At 46.0% G+C, this 16,661-nt stretch overlaps 1 protein-coding gene across 1 annotated transcript in view; it reads left to right on the top strand.

Moving 5' to 3' along the window:
• The window catches only part of ATP6AP1 (ATPase H+ transporting accessory protein 1), a 92,947-nt gene that overhangs the window by 18,722 nt on the left and 57,564 nt on the right, over positions 1 to 16,661 (top strand). Inside the window, exons 3-4 of the mRNA XM_069209498.1 lie at positions 4,475 to 4,549; positions 5,989 to 6,182. Of these exons, the coding sequence (XP_069065599.1) occupies positions 4,475 to 4,549; positions 5,989 to 6,182 (269 nt within the window). The remainder of the gene's footprint in view (positions 1 to 4,474; positions 4,550 to 5,988; positions 6,183 to 16,661) is intronic.

The raw sequence follows: 16,661 nt of genomic DNA on the forward strand, positions 1-16,661 counted from the left end.
AACTCTTGAGTAGTCTTCTGAAGGCAAGATAGTTATCTGTGGATCTTATATTTGGGGGTAATGAATTTCATAGTTTGGCTGCTTGAACGGAGAAGGATGTACCACCTATAGTATTTTTCTTGTATGGTGGAGTTCTAAGGCGGGGTGCCAACCTTTGGCGGAGGTTTCTTTGTTGAATGTTTTTGGTTATTTTGTTTCTGATGAAAAGCGGTCCTGTTCCATGTATAGCTTTGTGAGTGATACAAAGCAGCCTGCGGGTGGATCTTCTGGCAGCAGGTATCCAGTGTAGTGCTTTCAAGGCAGGGAAGATGTGGGCCTGTGGCTTTACATGTAATAGGAGCCTGGCAGCGGAGTTCTGAATACATTGTCGTTTTTTCATAATAGATAGGGATAATCAATGGTAGGGGCTAATGGCATAACCCAGTTTGGATAGTACAAGAGAGATAGTAGCCTCCACCGTGTGTGGAACTCCAAGGTGGGGGAAGATGCGTCGCAGAGTCTTCAAGGTGATGAAGCTTAATCGTGCTAATTTGTCCACTTTGGAATTCATTGTTAACTTGAAGTCCATGGTAATTCCAAGGATTTTAACTTCCTTGGATACTTGAGGAGGTGGTCTGAGATTATCAGGCCAGGTGCACAGTGAGTCATACTTTTTCCAGTCACCACATGTGAGTATTTCCGTTTTGGAAGCATTTCATTTGAGGTGGTTCCAAGTCATCCACTGATCAACGGCTTTGAGGCAACTGAAGATTTGTGAGTTTTCAATGTCTTCGCGGCATTCCAGTGTAAGTAGTATTTGTATGATATCTGCATAGTTGTAGCATATGAGTTGAAAACCATTGCTCAAACGCATAGGTGAGATGATGGATCCTTGGGGACCCCTGCTTTTGTGAGGTAGGGTTTGGATGAAAAAGGGGGATGGAGAATACATTTTAGTTCTGTTTTGAAGGAAGGACGTAATCCAGTCGAGGGCAGTCCCTCCTATGCCAGCTTCGTGGAGTCTTTGGATTACGGTGTCATGGTCAACAATATCAAAGGCAACTGAGCGGTAGTGCAGCAACTCCATTGCAGTCAACTGCGTTTTTAAGATCATCCCAGATTGTTATGAATGCCGCTTCAGTGCCTCTTCTTGGGCGGAATCCAGTTTGGTAGTCTGAAAGTATGGAATTGCCTTCATGGCATTGTGACATCCAGGCGAATGCTGCTCTTTCTATCAGTTTGCCCAGGAAACGTCCAATTGTGATTGGTCTGTAGTTGATGGGGGTCCTTTGGGTCTAGGTTTGTTTACTCCCCATAGTAGCCTTTTCCTCCTTTAAGTACCAACATGTCTAAAAATATTTGGCTTAAAAATCTCCTTTGATTTTGATTTAATTGAATCAGATGGTCGTCCAACTGGGACTCATGGTCTCTGCTGCCCTCAAACCATTCTGGGTTGCACTCTAAATCCTATGCTTTTCTATCTTGTAGGCTTGGGAGTTTAATTTTAATATGGCATTTCAATAAAAGGCCAAATGTCATCGTTGCTTAAGAATTGCTGATTTAGGGGCTGTAAGTGTCTCCCTTTCTCAGTTTTAATAAGGCACATGGACAGAAAGCAAAACAAGTGCTGCAAACATTTATAGTGGGGGGCTACATGATGACTGTTGCGGTTAGAAGATCCCTAGAGGGCCTAGACAGCTTGTCCTCTGATACTTTATAAATCAAAGTACTTTAAAGACTTGGCTCTGTTAATTTTCTTTTGCATGAGAAGGACACAGATAGCTAGTTTATCTAGCATTTGTTTACCAAGCTTTGTGTTTGTTGCGTTTTGGCGGGCTGCCTCTTCTAGGGTCATCCTTTGCGTAGCACAAAGTTGCCTTGAATATGGACTTGGAGCGATGAAGGGGTGAGCGTTTTTCCCACAATCCTGGGCTTTCTCATGTCCAGGATCTCTACTGTGATATATTCCATGTGATGTGAGTTCTTGGTGCTTTGGTGGTTGTGTTGGATGCTGATCTTCAGGGCTCTCTGCACACTGCATTGTGTGCTTTGCTTGCTCTGATTCCATGGTCTGTTTTCATGGAACTTTGATGGCTGTGATAGACATTAGCAATCCTGAATGGGTCTGATTAATGCCGCAGTGAAATGTCTTTGAATAGAAATCTCAGTCTAAGAGGTGAAAATCCTGTTGCACATTTGAAGAATTTGGGAGGGGGGTGCTTAATTGGGAATGGGGCCTGATTTACAACGTGGGGCCTGAGTTTTTTTTTTTTTTTTTTTTTTTTTCCCCCTTCAGAATCTGAAACGTGCGGCCTGAGTCTGTCAAATTAGATTTTGCCCTAGAAGTGTCTTTCTCTTGCAATAGGTGACATTTCTTTGTGAAGCAAATCTGCTCAAAAGGGTAGATTAGACGACATTTTGTGGCTGGTCCACGTGTCAAAATTGGTGAACAGCCCCAGAATTGCAAATTGATGGGTCTCAACCAGTTTTTTTCCAGGCAAATCCGTGCTCTGGACACTGTCAAGGTTGAGAGTAAATTCATATTCAAGATGGAAGAGGTAAGGGAGCCCCCCTTCCCTCCCCCCCCCCCCCTCCCCCGTCTCCCAGCCACCCAAATTGATGGAGTAGTGCATAATACGCAAAACTAGTAGCTGCTTCCTGTTTTGCTAAACATGAAAGGCAAGCCACTTGGAACACTATTTAGAGATACAGACCCTGGTATGCCATGGTTGGATTATTACGTTTACTGTGGTACAAGCAATTAAGTGCTTTCCTGCCGTCGAACTCCTAGCAGTAGACAACAAGAAGCATTTGGTGGGAGGAAGGCAACATCCTTAATAAAGTTTGAAAACAGTGGTCTGAATAGGAAAAGCAGCAGTAGCACTTATAAAGAAATCATGCACAGAAATGCATTTAAGGGAAAGGAAGCCTTAGGCCCTCATTTTGAACATGGCAGTCTGGACCGGCATGCTGGCGGTGGTGGGCATTAGTGAACGTGGCGGAAACACCATGGTGGAAAGCCTGGTGGTGGCGGCGGTGTTATCTCCGAATAATGAGTCACATTCCGCCAGCCTTTTCCTGGCTGATGCACGCTGATCCCTCAGCAGTCAGCAGCAGTGGTGCTACAGGAGTTATCTGTTGGCTGTGACTGTTACCAACAGCATTCTACTGCAGTGCCTAGAGGAGATTACCTTGGAACTTGGAGGGTTCTGTCAATAGGACCTGTTTGTGCTGCAAGGCAGGAACTGTCACGTTTGTGTCTCAGTCCTCGATTTCTTTGGTATTGTGGGGCCACTGAGACTGGTATTCAGCCCCTTATACCAACATGTATAGACTAGCTTTACAGGGGCAGAGTGTATCCATAAAACTGTCTCATGGTATGTGGGGACTGGTGTCATGAAGTGGATATATTGGAAAGTGTGGGTAGACATAGTGCTACACCACCTCCCTAACCCCCTCCCCCCGCCCATGATTCCACCTTCAAAAAAACAAATTGTGCTACCACAAACTTACTGGAATTACAGAAATCAGACTCCGCCTTCTCGTTTTAAAGGGTGTGTTTTGGTCCCTACATGCCCAGTTTGCCTCGACCAGGCCAGACCCCTTGTCTTTTTGTGTCTTCTTCTCATCCTCTCCTCTTGTTCCCTGATTTCTGACCATGAGTTGACAATTTCACAACAGCCTATGCACGCTTCCTCATTTCACTGTGATTGATCGTTGCTCACACATTTCCTGCAACAATTTTCAGTGAGCCCCTGTTTATGGAAATCTCCACTTCTGTTAATCTGGGACACTATGAATCATGATTAGGACACTCAAAGACTATTTGTGTCACAACAGCAGGGCTGCTTTACAACCTCTTTAAACTCATGCCCAGTCCACTCCAAATCAGCTCCGTCCCTATGTAACTTCTGCTGTACTCCAAGCTTGGATGAAATTTTAATTAAACCTGTGAAATGTTTTGAATTCCACGTTACAATTTGCACAGAAAATGTCTCAATGAGAGAGATTTTTGGCTTGAAAATCAGTGTCCTGCTGATATTGTCCATGACTTGTTTTATACGAGTTGTGCTTTCGCTTAATGTCGCGCACTATACGGACAGTCCACATTTTGCACTGAAAGTGTAATTTTTGTAAATTGTTCTTAGAATTTTCTACTAAAATTTCCCAATTTTGCACACCTCTATTATATCTAATATGTGTTTGTGGTTTTAGTGCTGCATTGTTATAAACATGATTACTTTTAATGACACTGGTAGATGTTGTTATTGCCCTAGGTAATTTTTGGAAATATTTACTTGGCCCCTTACTCCAGTCTTAAACAAAGGTCTATGCTTTGTCACAGCACCCTTGTTTGAGACAGCTGTCACCTACATCTTGACACCCTCAGCTTGCATCCAGTATGGTGGCCTTTGTTTGCATTACTTCTGTTTGTGGTGTGCTTTTGATATATTGCTAACTTCATGCATAACCTGTTGCTTGCTTTCCTTTGTAGCTGAGCATTGAAGATTTCACAGCTTATGGAGGTGTATTTGGCAACAAACAGGACAGCGCCTTTCCAAATTTGGAGGTGAGGACACTATCTTCACCTTATATTTCATCTGAGGTCTTAGAGCCTCTTACCGCTATTTCTGCATCACTGGATGGTTGTAGCCAGATCGGGATGGGTGGTTAATTTCCCACCTCCCACCCCTGACCTCCAGTAGGGAGGCATTTTCTATCTTGTTCATTTGAGTGCCACTGTGATCGTGCCCATCTACTGTATTTTGATGACGATAAACTGGTTGATGCTATACAAATCTTTCTGCAGTGGATGTGGAGATGTTATCTGCCTAAATAACTCAGTTTAAAGAATTGCCTGTTTTTGTTTTCTTCTAAGATGGAACTTCTAATGCATTCATGCTCCCCTACTATGGAAATGTGTATTCCAAATCCATTCATGGTCACCATCCCCATAGGTCAGCACACCCACAATCCATTCCTGGGTACCCTCCCTGTGGAGCAATGTATCCACAACACATTCTTGACCCCCACTTCTTTTGGAGCAGAGTACCCGTAATTCATTCATGGGTTTCGCCCACCCCCTTTTAGAGCAGTGTACCCACTGTCCATTACGTAGCAGAGCACCCATAATCCATTCATGGGTGCCCCTCCTCCTTTGAAGCAGAGTACCCACAACCCATTAACGGGTATCCCAGCAGAGTATGCACAATGCATTCATGAGTGCCCTCCTCCTTTGAAGCAGAGTACCCACAACCCATTAACGGGGATCCCAGCTCTTTTGGAGCAGAGTATGCACAATGCATTCATAGGTGTCCCAATGTCCATCCCCCCCCGCCCCGACACAACCCCCGTTTTGGAGCAGCATACCCACTATCCGTTTATAGGTACCTTCCCTGTGGAGCTGCGTATTCACAATCTATTCATGTGTACCATTCCTCTCAAGCTGCATATCCACAATCCATGTATGGGCTTCTCCCTGTGGTGTTGCGTACCTGTAGTTCATTTAACGGCACCTTCATGTAGAGCCGAGTGCCCAAAATCCATTTATGGGTACTTGCCCTCGGGAAAAGGAATGTGTGAATTTCGCGTAATTTGATTAGACGTGAATACGTAAAATTTCAGCAAAATTACCCCAAATGCAAAACTCATTTTTAACAATATTTTAGTGTGACGTGTCCTTGTTTCAACTTTTGATGCAAGGACGCATTGAAACAAAACTACTGTGAACAGCTGTTTGCGTTCTGTTGTTCCTGTGCATTGGCGGTAACATTTTACCACAAATGATCCTCTTCATTGTAAATCTTTACTGCGAATGGAGTGTTACTACATGATATTGTGGAATTTTGTATAACAAGAAAATTTTGGAAATTAAACTAATTATCTGAGCGTGATTTTACATTTCACCCATGTCTTTTGTGCAAGCTGCGTTGGGAAGACTGGGGCTAGTTTGCCATGACTTGATAAACACATGTTGGGGTGTGAACATCTACCATGTCTGTGTTGCAGAATGCCCTACAGACGTCCCCATCCTCACTGGTATTGCCTTCTGTGGACTGGTATGCAGCCAACACGCTACCCACTTATCTGAAGGAGAAGCTGGGAGCCAGTCCCCTGCATGTGGACCCTTCCACGCTACAGGAGCTGAAACTGAACAAAAGCATCCCGTCCCTTCTGGTAGTAAACCTGCCCTACAGTTCCAGGTAGGTCTTGTGCTGAACCTATAAATATAGAGCAAGCAGTATAGAGGTACACATTTTCTTGATTTTTAACTTTGACGTGAGGTGATGCGAGGCCGTGCACACAAGATTCCTTAAACGTTATTGTTCTGTGCGCATGAAGGTAAATGTGTGAAAAAAGTATGGTAAATCCCAAAACCTAGGTTAGCATGTATGTACATTCCCACTCCAGATTTGAAATAATCTGTCGGCGAGGGTTCCATTCTAGTTTTTCTTAAGAAAAGAGCCATCACTCTTTATGACCTACATCAACACTTCAGCGGAGTCCCTGTAGCGCCCAGAGACCGACTGCCCCAAGAAGGCCATTTCCTGTGACCACTTGGTGTGAATTCCACCATTCTGGCCACTGCTATAGTCACGTTGTAGGAAACCTGACCCACCTGCTAACATCTAATCTCCTGGTTCGGCCACACCTGGGGCTGTGATGGCTGCTGTCTGTAAACTGAGCTTCTTTGGGTTAAATATTGTGCGGCCCTTGGATGTGTCCATCTTGGAAAGCAGACACTCATGCTAACCCACCCAGTATTGCTAGCCTTTCACTCATAACAAACACCCCTTGGGTACACTGTGTGGGTACAGAGCTTGTTTGGTTGTAAGAGTTCTTCATGTACATTATTGCATTGAGATTGTTCAACTTCCCATTCCACAACATAAAAGTGCATATGCCGACTGCTATTTATGCTCATTTAATCATAACCACTTTTTTTTTTTGTAACCTGAACACAGAATTGCATATCTTGCTGTATCCCATTAGAAAGCTTAATATACACATTTGAATACCACCGGAGGGTTAGCGGAGAGAAGGAGCAAGGGACCTGAATACAAAATTCAAGTTAACTGTAGTGCAAAACTGTGTGTAGCACCCAGTAGTGTGTGTTATGCTTAACTGGTCCTTGAGGTTGCTGGATGTAGAAATGCTTTTCAGACACAAAGTATATTTGCGATTTGACTGTATGCTTAAGAATGGACCTTGAAAGGGATAGCTTTACAGGGCTCTTCCCAACGATGTTGGAATCTACACTAACTTAAAATAATGCCCTGCAATACTGCGTAAAATACAATTTCTCTGTTTACCTTGAAACTTATGGGAACCACAAGTCGCATTCTGCAGCAGATTAAAAACAATACTTGAAACGAGCAAAATATTCAAAAGTCGAAAATTCAATTTCACCTGAAAAATCGGCATCCATTTGCATTTTTCAGACAACCACATCTGCTCCTTCAGGACCCTTTTTTTTATTGAACAAGGCACTCCCACTTCTTCATGAAGTATAACCTTACCTCACTGCTCACATGGACTTAACACTCCGTCATCCACTTCCAAATCAACAAACCGCAAGTCAATCCACCCACCAGCGTCGCCCTATCCAGTCGCATGTGGGGGCAAATCTCTGAAGCAGACTGGCTCAACGCCCTGTGCACGGATCAAACTAACCCCACAGACTACCTTAACAAGGACATCACCAACAACTGGATCAATACCTCACACCCATCAAACCCAACAAGTAAAAAAAAGTACATAAGCCAGCCTGTTGGTACTCCGAGGACCTTAAAGGCTTCAAACAGCTAGAAACAAAATGGAGAGCCAGCCACACAGCTGCCAACTGAACCACCTACAGGGCCGCACTCAGACACTACCACCAGCAACTGAGAGACACCAAGAAAAGAGCACCAGCTGAACTGAATGCATCGAAAGGAGCTCCAAGCTTGGTCATCAAGGACTTCAATACACACTTGACCTCTATCAGCAGTATCACCCCCTTCCAAGAACTCTACGACAACCTCTCAAATGTCTTCCACATCAAAATCACAAACGTATTCAGCTACTGTGTACACCAACCAGACCCCAGTGATCTTATCTCAAACCTGCCCATCACCAGCCAAGATGGGCACCTAGCCAGATGGAAAATTCTCGCCAGAGAAAATACAGCAACGATCATGCAGATCTACTCAGGAGCTGCTACACATCCATGCCTCCACCACATATAAAACTTTGGAGCGTCCCCCATCAGCACTGCCCTCATCCACATTATCAACACCTCTGTCACATCCATTACATTTCCAGAAGAGTGAAAGCATGCAGCAATGAAAACCCTGATCAAAAAGCCGCCGGCTAACCCAAACCAACTGGGCAACTTCCATCATATCTCCCTGCTCCCCTTCCCAACAATTTGATAAAGAAGACCATCAGCAGGCAACTCACAACTCACTTCAAACACCACCACCTACTGGGCAATGCTCAATCAGAATTCAGAAAAAAAACACAGAACTGAAACAGCACTCATCACAACCACCAACAACATTAGGATCATCCTGGACCGAGGAGAAACGGCGTCCGTCATCCTGCTCAACCTCCCAGCGGCATTCAATATAGTCTCCCACAACACACTTGTCAGAAGACTCCACGAGCACCTAAAAACCTGCACTCAACTGGATCTGCTCCTTCCTCACAGAAAGAACTAAAAAAAAGTCAGACTGACACACTGCATGACAGAGACCAAGAGCCTGATCAGTGGAGTCAGCTACGGATAGTCCTGCAGCCCTGCCCTGTTCAACGTCTACATGACTCTTCTTACCAACCTCATCTGTTCCCAAGGCATCACCCTCATCTCCTACGCAGACGACACCCAACTCATCCTCTCCATGATTGCCAAACAACCACTACCCGATCCGACTTAACCAATTGACTGACCATGGTAGCAGAATCGATGACAACAAACTGCTTGAAGCTCAACTCCAAGACGGAGGTAGCAGTCTTCAGAAACAGAACCTCCCTGTAGGACACTTGTGGCTGACAGCTAGGGCCAACACACCAGAAGCCCGGGGATCATCCTGGATGACGAGCTCAACATGACTGTGCAAGTCAAGGCAGTGAGCGATGCCTGCTTCCACATCCTAGAATGCTACGAAAGATCTACAAGTGGCTGAGAGAACACCAGACACAGCATCGCGCAAGCCTTCATCACAAGCAGACTTGACTGAAGCCACGCACCCTAATTCAAAATCTTCAAGCAGTTCCTACACAGACTTCAGATATTCCAGAATGCTGCCACAAGACTCGTAATCAACCTCCCACGCCGCACCCATGTCACCCCACTTCAGAGCTACACTGGCTCCCCATTCACAAACAAGCCAATTCAAACTCCTCATGCACACATCCAAAGCCATGCACAACACTGGGGCATCAAACCTGAACAGCGGCATGCACTTTCACCAACCTGCCAGACACCTACGCTCAGCATCACTTTCACTCACACACCCTGCATTCACAAAGGCAGAGCAGGAAGTTGCTCGTTCTTCTACATCGCACGCCAAACATAGAGCGACCTCCCACTATATAGCAGAGCCACCTCCTTTCTTGGTGATTTTCATGGCTTCTTAAAATTACCACCAAACATTAGACTAAGATACTTTTTCAACATTTGTTTTCACCATTACGCTAGCACAATGTACTCTTGAAACATTGCTGTATTGTAATTTAGCTGTGCAAATTCTGCCTTTTAATGGTGAGCACCAAAAAGTTAAACTTGTTTTTCACAAATATTTTACAGTTGGCGTCGAACAATGTGATTTTGTAAAGACACGCCATCCTCAGGTTATATTTCCCATTGGCATCACAGCTCCAATCATCAGCTAGGGCTTTTTGTGGTTCAGGTCATTTAGACAATGTCGTCTTTTTTTTATTTTTTTCTTATGCTCTACCTGGACCTAGGTTATGGATAAAAATAAATCTGATTCTCCTTGGCACTAGTTTATTAACTACAGTAACGCTCTTTTTAAAAAAAAATTTTTTTTTGGGAAAGACGAAAAATCTCCGACTTGCTAATAGAGAAGACAAAGCCTTTTATTGGTTCTCTGAACCAGGTCAGCAAATGGGAAGCCAAGCCCAAACAGTATTCTGAATAAATAGAACGAGGGTTTTGATTACAAAGCTACAGGGGCACATGTCCTAGCATGGCTAGGTGAAGCGCGGCAACACCGCTTAGTTTGTGTTTGTGGCTTTTAAGTTTAACAAGTAGTTGTGGCTTTTGTACACTAGCGATAAATCAGTCTCGGGTCGCCGCGGGAGCCAAGGAAGAGGTCTCTTTTTCTGCCATTAAGAATTAAAAAGAGATCAAAGCCTGAAGGAGATCCAGAATCATATTCCACGGTGGTGGAGGCCTTCATATGTAGATAACCATACGTCTTTATCAACACCAGAGAATAGGGCCTGGTTTAATCATTGGAGTCTGAGGAAGAAGGAAAAACATTAGATAATCCATGCACTTGTACTAACAACCTGCCTTTGTTACCTCTTGTGGTGAAACAAACCGAAGTGGAAGGGTCAAAGAACCAGACCCCTAAGAGCATGAACTGGAAAGAAGCACAAACTGGGTCACATAATCTGTTAGCCACAGTGCCCTGTGGTTGTCGCCTGGGTCCTTGTGACTCCATGTAAGAAACAGGTTAATAAACCTCCCTGTTGTCTCAGACCCACCACCACGTATAAAGAGAGCAAGAAGTTGGATGCAGTTGCTTGGGGAGTCGTTACCACAGTGACACATAACATACACTTCACAAATATGAACACTTTCCTTAGTGTAATGAGATGGAATTGCCTGATTGAACATCTGTCTAAGCAGTATTGCAACAGGCCTCAACAAGGCGTCCAGGACAGTCCATTTTTTTTTTTTTTTTTTTTTGCATGTGTGTAGGATGTTGGCTCTGTATGCACTATTTCAAAGTAAGGAATAGTATGCCCAGAGTCCAAGGGTTCCCCTTAGAGGTAAGATAGTGGCAAAAAGAGATAATACTAATGCTCTATTTTGTGGTAGTGTGGTCGAGCAGTAGGCTTATCAAAGGAGTAGTGTTAAGCATTTGCTGTACACACACAGGCAATAAATGAGGAACACACACTCAGACAATTCCAGGCCAATAGGTTTTTGTATAGAAAAATATATTTTCTTAGTTTATTTTAAGAACCACAGGTTCACATTTTTCATGTAATACTTCAAATGAAAGGTATTGCAGGTAAGTACTTTAGGAACTTTGAATAATCACAATAGCAGATATATACTTTTCAAATAAATCACATATAGCTATTTTAAAACTAGACACTTAGTGCAATTTTCAACAGTTCCTGGGGGAGGTAAGTATTTGTTAGTTTTTGTAGGTAAGTAAACCACCTACGGGGTTCAAGTTTGGGTCCAAGGTAGCCCACCGTTGTGGGTTCAGAGCAACCCCAAAGTTACCACACCAGCAGCTCAGGGCCGGTCAGGTGCAGAGTTCAAAGTGGTGCCCAAAACGCATAGGCTTCAATGGAGAAGGGGGTGCCACGGTTCCAGTCTGCCAGCAGGTAAGTACCCGCGTCTTCGGAGGGCAGACCAGAGGGGTTTTGTAGGGCACCGGGGGAGACACAAGTTAGCACAGAAGGTACACCCTCAGCAGCACGGGGGCGGCCGGGTGCAGTGTGCAAACACAAGTCGGGTTTCCAATGTAAATCAGTGGGAGACCAAGGGGTCTCTTCAGCGATGCAGGCAAGGGGGGGGGGGGTTCCTCGGGGTAGCCACCACCTGGGCAAGGGAGAGGGCCTCCTGGGGGTCACTCCTGCACTGGAGTTCCGATCTTTCAAGTCCTGGGGGCTGCGGGTGCAGAGTCTTTACCAGGCGTCAGGATCTGGGAAGCCGGCAGTCGCGGTCAGGGGGAGCCTCAGGATTCCCTCTGCGGGCATCGCTGTGGGGGCTCAGGGGGGGGCAACTCTGGCTACTCAGTCTCGTAGTCGCCGGGGGGGTCCTCCCTGAAGTGTTGTTTCTCCACAAGTCGAGCCGGGGGAGTCGGGTGCAGAGTAGCAAGTCTCACACTTTTGGCGGGAAACCCAGTTGTCTTGAAGTTGCTTCTTTGGAAACAAAGTTGCAGTCTTGGGTGAACAGGGCCGCTGTCCTCTGGAGTTTCTTGGTCCTTCTAGAGCAGGGCAGTCCTCTGAGGATTAAGAGGTCGCTGGTCCTGGGGAAAGCGTCGCTGGAGCAGTGTCTTTAGAAGGGAGGGAGACAGGACGGTAGAGCTGGGGCCAAGGCAGTTGGTGTCTCCGTCTTCTCTGCAGGGTTTTTCAGCCTAGCAGTCCTCTTCTTAGGTTGCAGGAATCTGAGTTCCTAGGTTCAGGGGAGCCCCTAAATACAGAATTTAGGGGTGTGTTTAGGTCTGGGAGGGCAGTAGCCAATGGCTACTAGCCCTGAGGGTGGCTACACCCTCTTTGTGCCTCCTCCCAAGGGGAGGGGGGGTCACATTCCTATCCCTATTGGGGGGGATCCTCAATCTGCAAGATGGAGAATTCCTAAAAGTCAGTCACTTCAGCTCAGGTTGCCTTAGGGGCTGTCCTGACTGGCCAGTGACTCCTCCTTGTTTTTCTCATTATCTCCTCCGGCCTTGCCGCCAAAAGTGGGGCCGTGGCCGGAGGGGGCGGGCAACTCCACTAGCTGCAATGCCCTGTGGTGCTGTAACAAAGGGGGTGAGCCTTTGAGGCTCACTTCAAGGTGTTACAGCTCCTGCAAGGGGGAGGTGATAAGCACCTCCACCCAGTGCGGGCTTTGTTACTAGCCACAGAGTGACAAAGGCACTCTCCCCATGTGGCCAGCAACATGTCTGCTAAAACCAGTCAGCCTACACGGGTAGTTGGTTAAGGTTTCAGGGGGCACTTCTAAGGTGCCCTCTGGGGTGTATGTTACAATAAAATGCACACTGGCATCAGTGTGCATTTATTGTGCTGAGAAGTTTGATACCAAACTTCCCAGTTTTCAGTGTAGCCATTATGGTGCTGTAGAGTTCGTGTTTGACAGACTCCCAGACCATATACTCTTATGGCTACCCTGCACTTACAATGTCTAAGGTTTTGTTTTAGACACTTTAGGGGCACAGTGCTCATGCACCTATGCCCTCACCTATGGTATAGGGCACCCTGCCTTAGGGCTGTAAGGCCTGCTAGAGGGGTGACTTATCTATACTGCATAGGCAGTGTGAGGTTGGCATGGCACCCTGAGGGGAGTGCCATGTCGACTTACTCGTTTTGTCCTCACCAGCACACACAAGCTGGCAAGCAGTGTGTCTGTGCTGAGTGAGGGGTCCCCAGGGTGGCATAAGACATGCTGCAGCCCTTAGAGACCTTCCCTGGCATCAGGGCCCTTGGTACCAGGGGTACCAGTTACAAGGGACTTACCTGGATGCCAAGGTGTGCCAATTGTGTAAACAAAAGTACAGGTTAGGGAAAGAACACTGGTGCTGGGGCCTGGTTAGCAGGCCTCAGCACACTTTCAAATCATAACATAGCATCAGCAAAGGTAAAACGTCAGGGGGTAACCATGCCAAGGAGGCATTTCCTTACAATGTGTCTAATAAAAAAAAAAAATTCATAGCAAGCTAACAATTGAGCAAGACTGTAGGCGTGCTCCATGGGATATTTGACAGTGTGTTCACAATGGAGATGGCTGTGATGGATATAATGAGCCGGTTAAGCATGCTTGCACATGAGAATGTTACATGATTGGCTGCAGAGCAGTGACAGACACTTTAAGAAGGGCTTGGATCATCTGGTGGTGGTAACGAAGAAAGTGGAACTAGCCCTTCATTTGTGCAATATGTGCAATCTATCAAAAGGACTTCAAGCACTCCTATGTGACCCTTTTGTGTTGGAAATCAAGTTCACTTTCCTAGCTTTCTCCAGGCTTGACGTTAGGTGTACTGATGTCTAAATCAATTGGATGTCCTGGTCTCTGTTAATCACAGTAGCCGTCATAGTTTCATACAGCTCAGACAAGCATACAAGAATATCTGACCACCTGATTGGTCACAGCTGCTCCAGAGACAGTGGTTAATTTGTAAATAAAATCATGCCAGTGCCCAAAGCTCTCCTCTGAAACACATGGCTGCTGCATTTAAATGTGTGAGCACAGAATACTGAGGCAGCGTAATTTTAAAGCCATCTCTGGCCTCTAATCCATTTACAGCCACTTCCTGCCCCTTTAACTCACTCTTGCAGCTTTCTGCCTTTTCCTTTTGTGACACTTTTCCGTCTCTTTGCTCCCTCTTTCCCTTATGTGTCTTTTGCTTGCAGTAATTGTCTGATGCTCAAAAATAGACCTACCCGTTATCGGGTACAACTAACTTCTCAATCAGTGAATAGTCTGTGCGTCCTAGGTTTAATAAATTGGGAGTATTTGTTTGTGCAAATGGGTTCAGTACTTCAGAACCACAGTGTTTCCGATGAAACGCATCATTACCTGTCCTTGCTTGGAATTCGCACATCGGTATCATACACACTACAGGAAGGGCTGGCGCTTGGTGCCTTTTTTTGGAACTGTACTAAAGTGCCTCTTTTTGACATGGTTACCCCCTCACTTTTTGCCTGTTACATGATGTGATTTCGAATGAAAGTGCACTTGGTTCCTGATAGCCAGGCCCCCAGTGCCAATCCTTTTTCCCCAAACTGCACAGTTGTTTCCCCAAAAGCTAAATCCTTTAGCACCCTCCAAGTCCCTAATAAATGGTACCCAGGGCCTGGGGTACTAAAGAGGGTGAGAGTGACCTTCCAGGGTGAGATTCTTTGCTCTCGGGCGGTCAGCTACAAGGCCTTCTCTGGGAGTGTGTTGCACGCCCCACCCAACAGGATGACCAGCAAATCTGCATCCCAAAGCTGGAAGTTTCAAAGGAGCTCACCACCCTTGCAGATCTAGCCTTCCTCTGAAGGAAGATGCCAATGCCCCAGGGCCCATTTGGCATCTGGACAGGTGTGAAATTTGTTATGCAATGAGGTTTATACACCCTTAAGGCCAGTCCCACCCCTAAGGTGAGCTGCCTGATCTGGACACTAAATTTTATAATCTACCATATTAGTATTGGCAGATTTAGGAATTCTGGGACAGGGTTATACCGACTTCCCACAGGATGTGGTCTTATAGGGATGTAGTGACCCCAAGGGTAAGTAGCTCATTGGCTACTACCCTACACTCCCCGTAATGCCCCCAAATTCAGTATTTAAGGGATGCCGTGGTACTAGAGGAGCAGATCATGAGGACTTAAGAAGCCAGAGGACACCGAAGAGCCGTGAAAGCAGAAGAGGGGAAAAGAAGCAGCTGACTTGGTACCAACCCTGCCAGCCTGTCTGCATCCCTCATCGAAATCTGCACCAGAATCGGCTCGTCCTGCTGCTGTGCCTCCAGAAACATGGGACGACTACCTGCCTTGAAAAAGACTCAAGACCTTCTGTGAACAGCGGACCTGTTCTCCAACAAACTCAAAAGAAGGGACTCTGAAGCCTCCGGAACAGACAAAAAGCTGACGCCTGAAGTCACCACTGCACCTGCCGTCTCTGACCCCAGTTGAAGTAGACCACTGGTGCAGATAAGGTTCCCCAGCCCTCCAGAGTCCGAGTCCATCGTGGTTTCACCCCTTCCGGACTCCTGCAGCCTCTGCATGCAGAACCCCTCTACCGCGACTGCTCTGGTCACCAAAACCCGACACCCGAAGACACCTCTGGACCTGCCACCCTTGAGCTGTGGAGGAAAGAACCGAAGGTGCCTTGCTGTTCCCAAGCATCGTGAGGCCTGAGCCCCACTGTTGGTTCAGTCTGACTGGCCTGGCCAGAGCCTGCAGACTCTTTTCGCAATGACTGATCCCCATAGGAATGCATTGGGCACCCAACACTATTTTGCACTCTGCAGCTTATAAACTGGTGTTGATCTTCTTTTAGAGTTGTGTGTCTCATTTATTGACTATTTTGTGTGTTTGAAGATACCTTGCAGTCCTTTATGCTAAGCCTAAGGCTGCTCAACCGCACTACCCCTAAATAGAGCACTTTGGGATTGCATAGGAAGCCCTGTTCACTCACTGGGGAACATCTGGACCCTTTACACTGTTTTTACCTACCACATCAAGGGCCAGCTTCCTACAGTAATCAATGTCATTTTGAAAAGGTCAGATCTTTATTGTGGGCGGAATAGCACCAAAGCTCCTAAGACCACAAATGTTGATTCCCCAGAATTTGGCATACTGAAGCTGAAAGGGATTGGAAGAAACTTTAGATCATTAGATTCTGTGTAGAATGCTCTACAAATGCAGCCTATCTACCATACTCCCCATCGGCATTACTTGTTCAGTTCGTGTTCCGTAATAACTGGGGATTAAACTTGTCCTTTCGTAGACATGGCTGTGTGCTCATGCATCGCTCCAAGGATCTTCTGTGGAGCTAGGCAGCAAGGGTCTTCCCAAGAGTACTGCGTCCTACTCTCTGCTATTGATGAGTACTGATTGAGTCTTCTCTTTTCAGGGTACTTTGACCTGTGCCAAAGGTTCTTGTCCCGGTGCACACTGAGTAGGAACGCTAGTAATGCTCCTGTGTGGACCCTCAACCACATCAAACGGAAATCCATGCTATGTGTACATCCAGCTCCAACCAAGCACATGCTTGAATGAATA

The sequence above is a fragment of the Pleurodeles waltl genome, chromosome 10, assembly GCF_031143425.1.
Source record: "Pleurodeles waltl isolate 20211129_DDA chromosome 10, aPleWal1.hap1.20221129, whole genome shotgun sequence".
Taxonomy (NCBI): Eukaryota; Metazoa; Chordata; class Amphibia; order Caudata; family Salamandridae; genus Pleurodeles; species Pleurodeles waltl.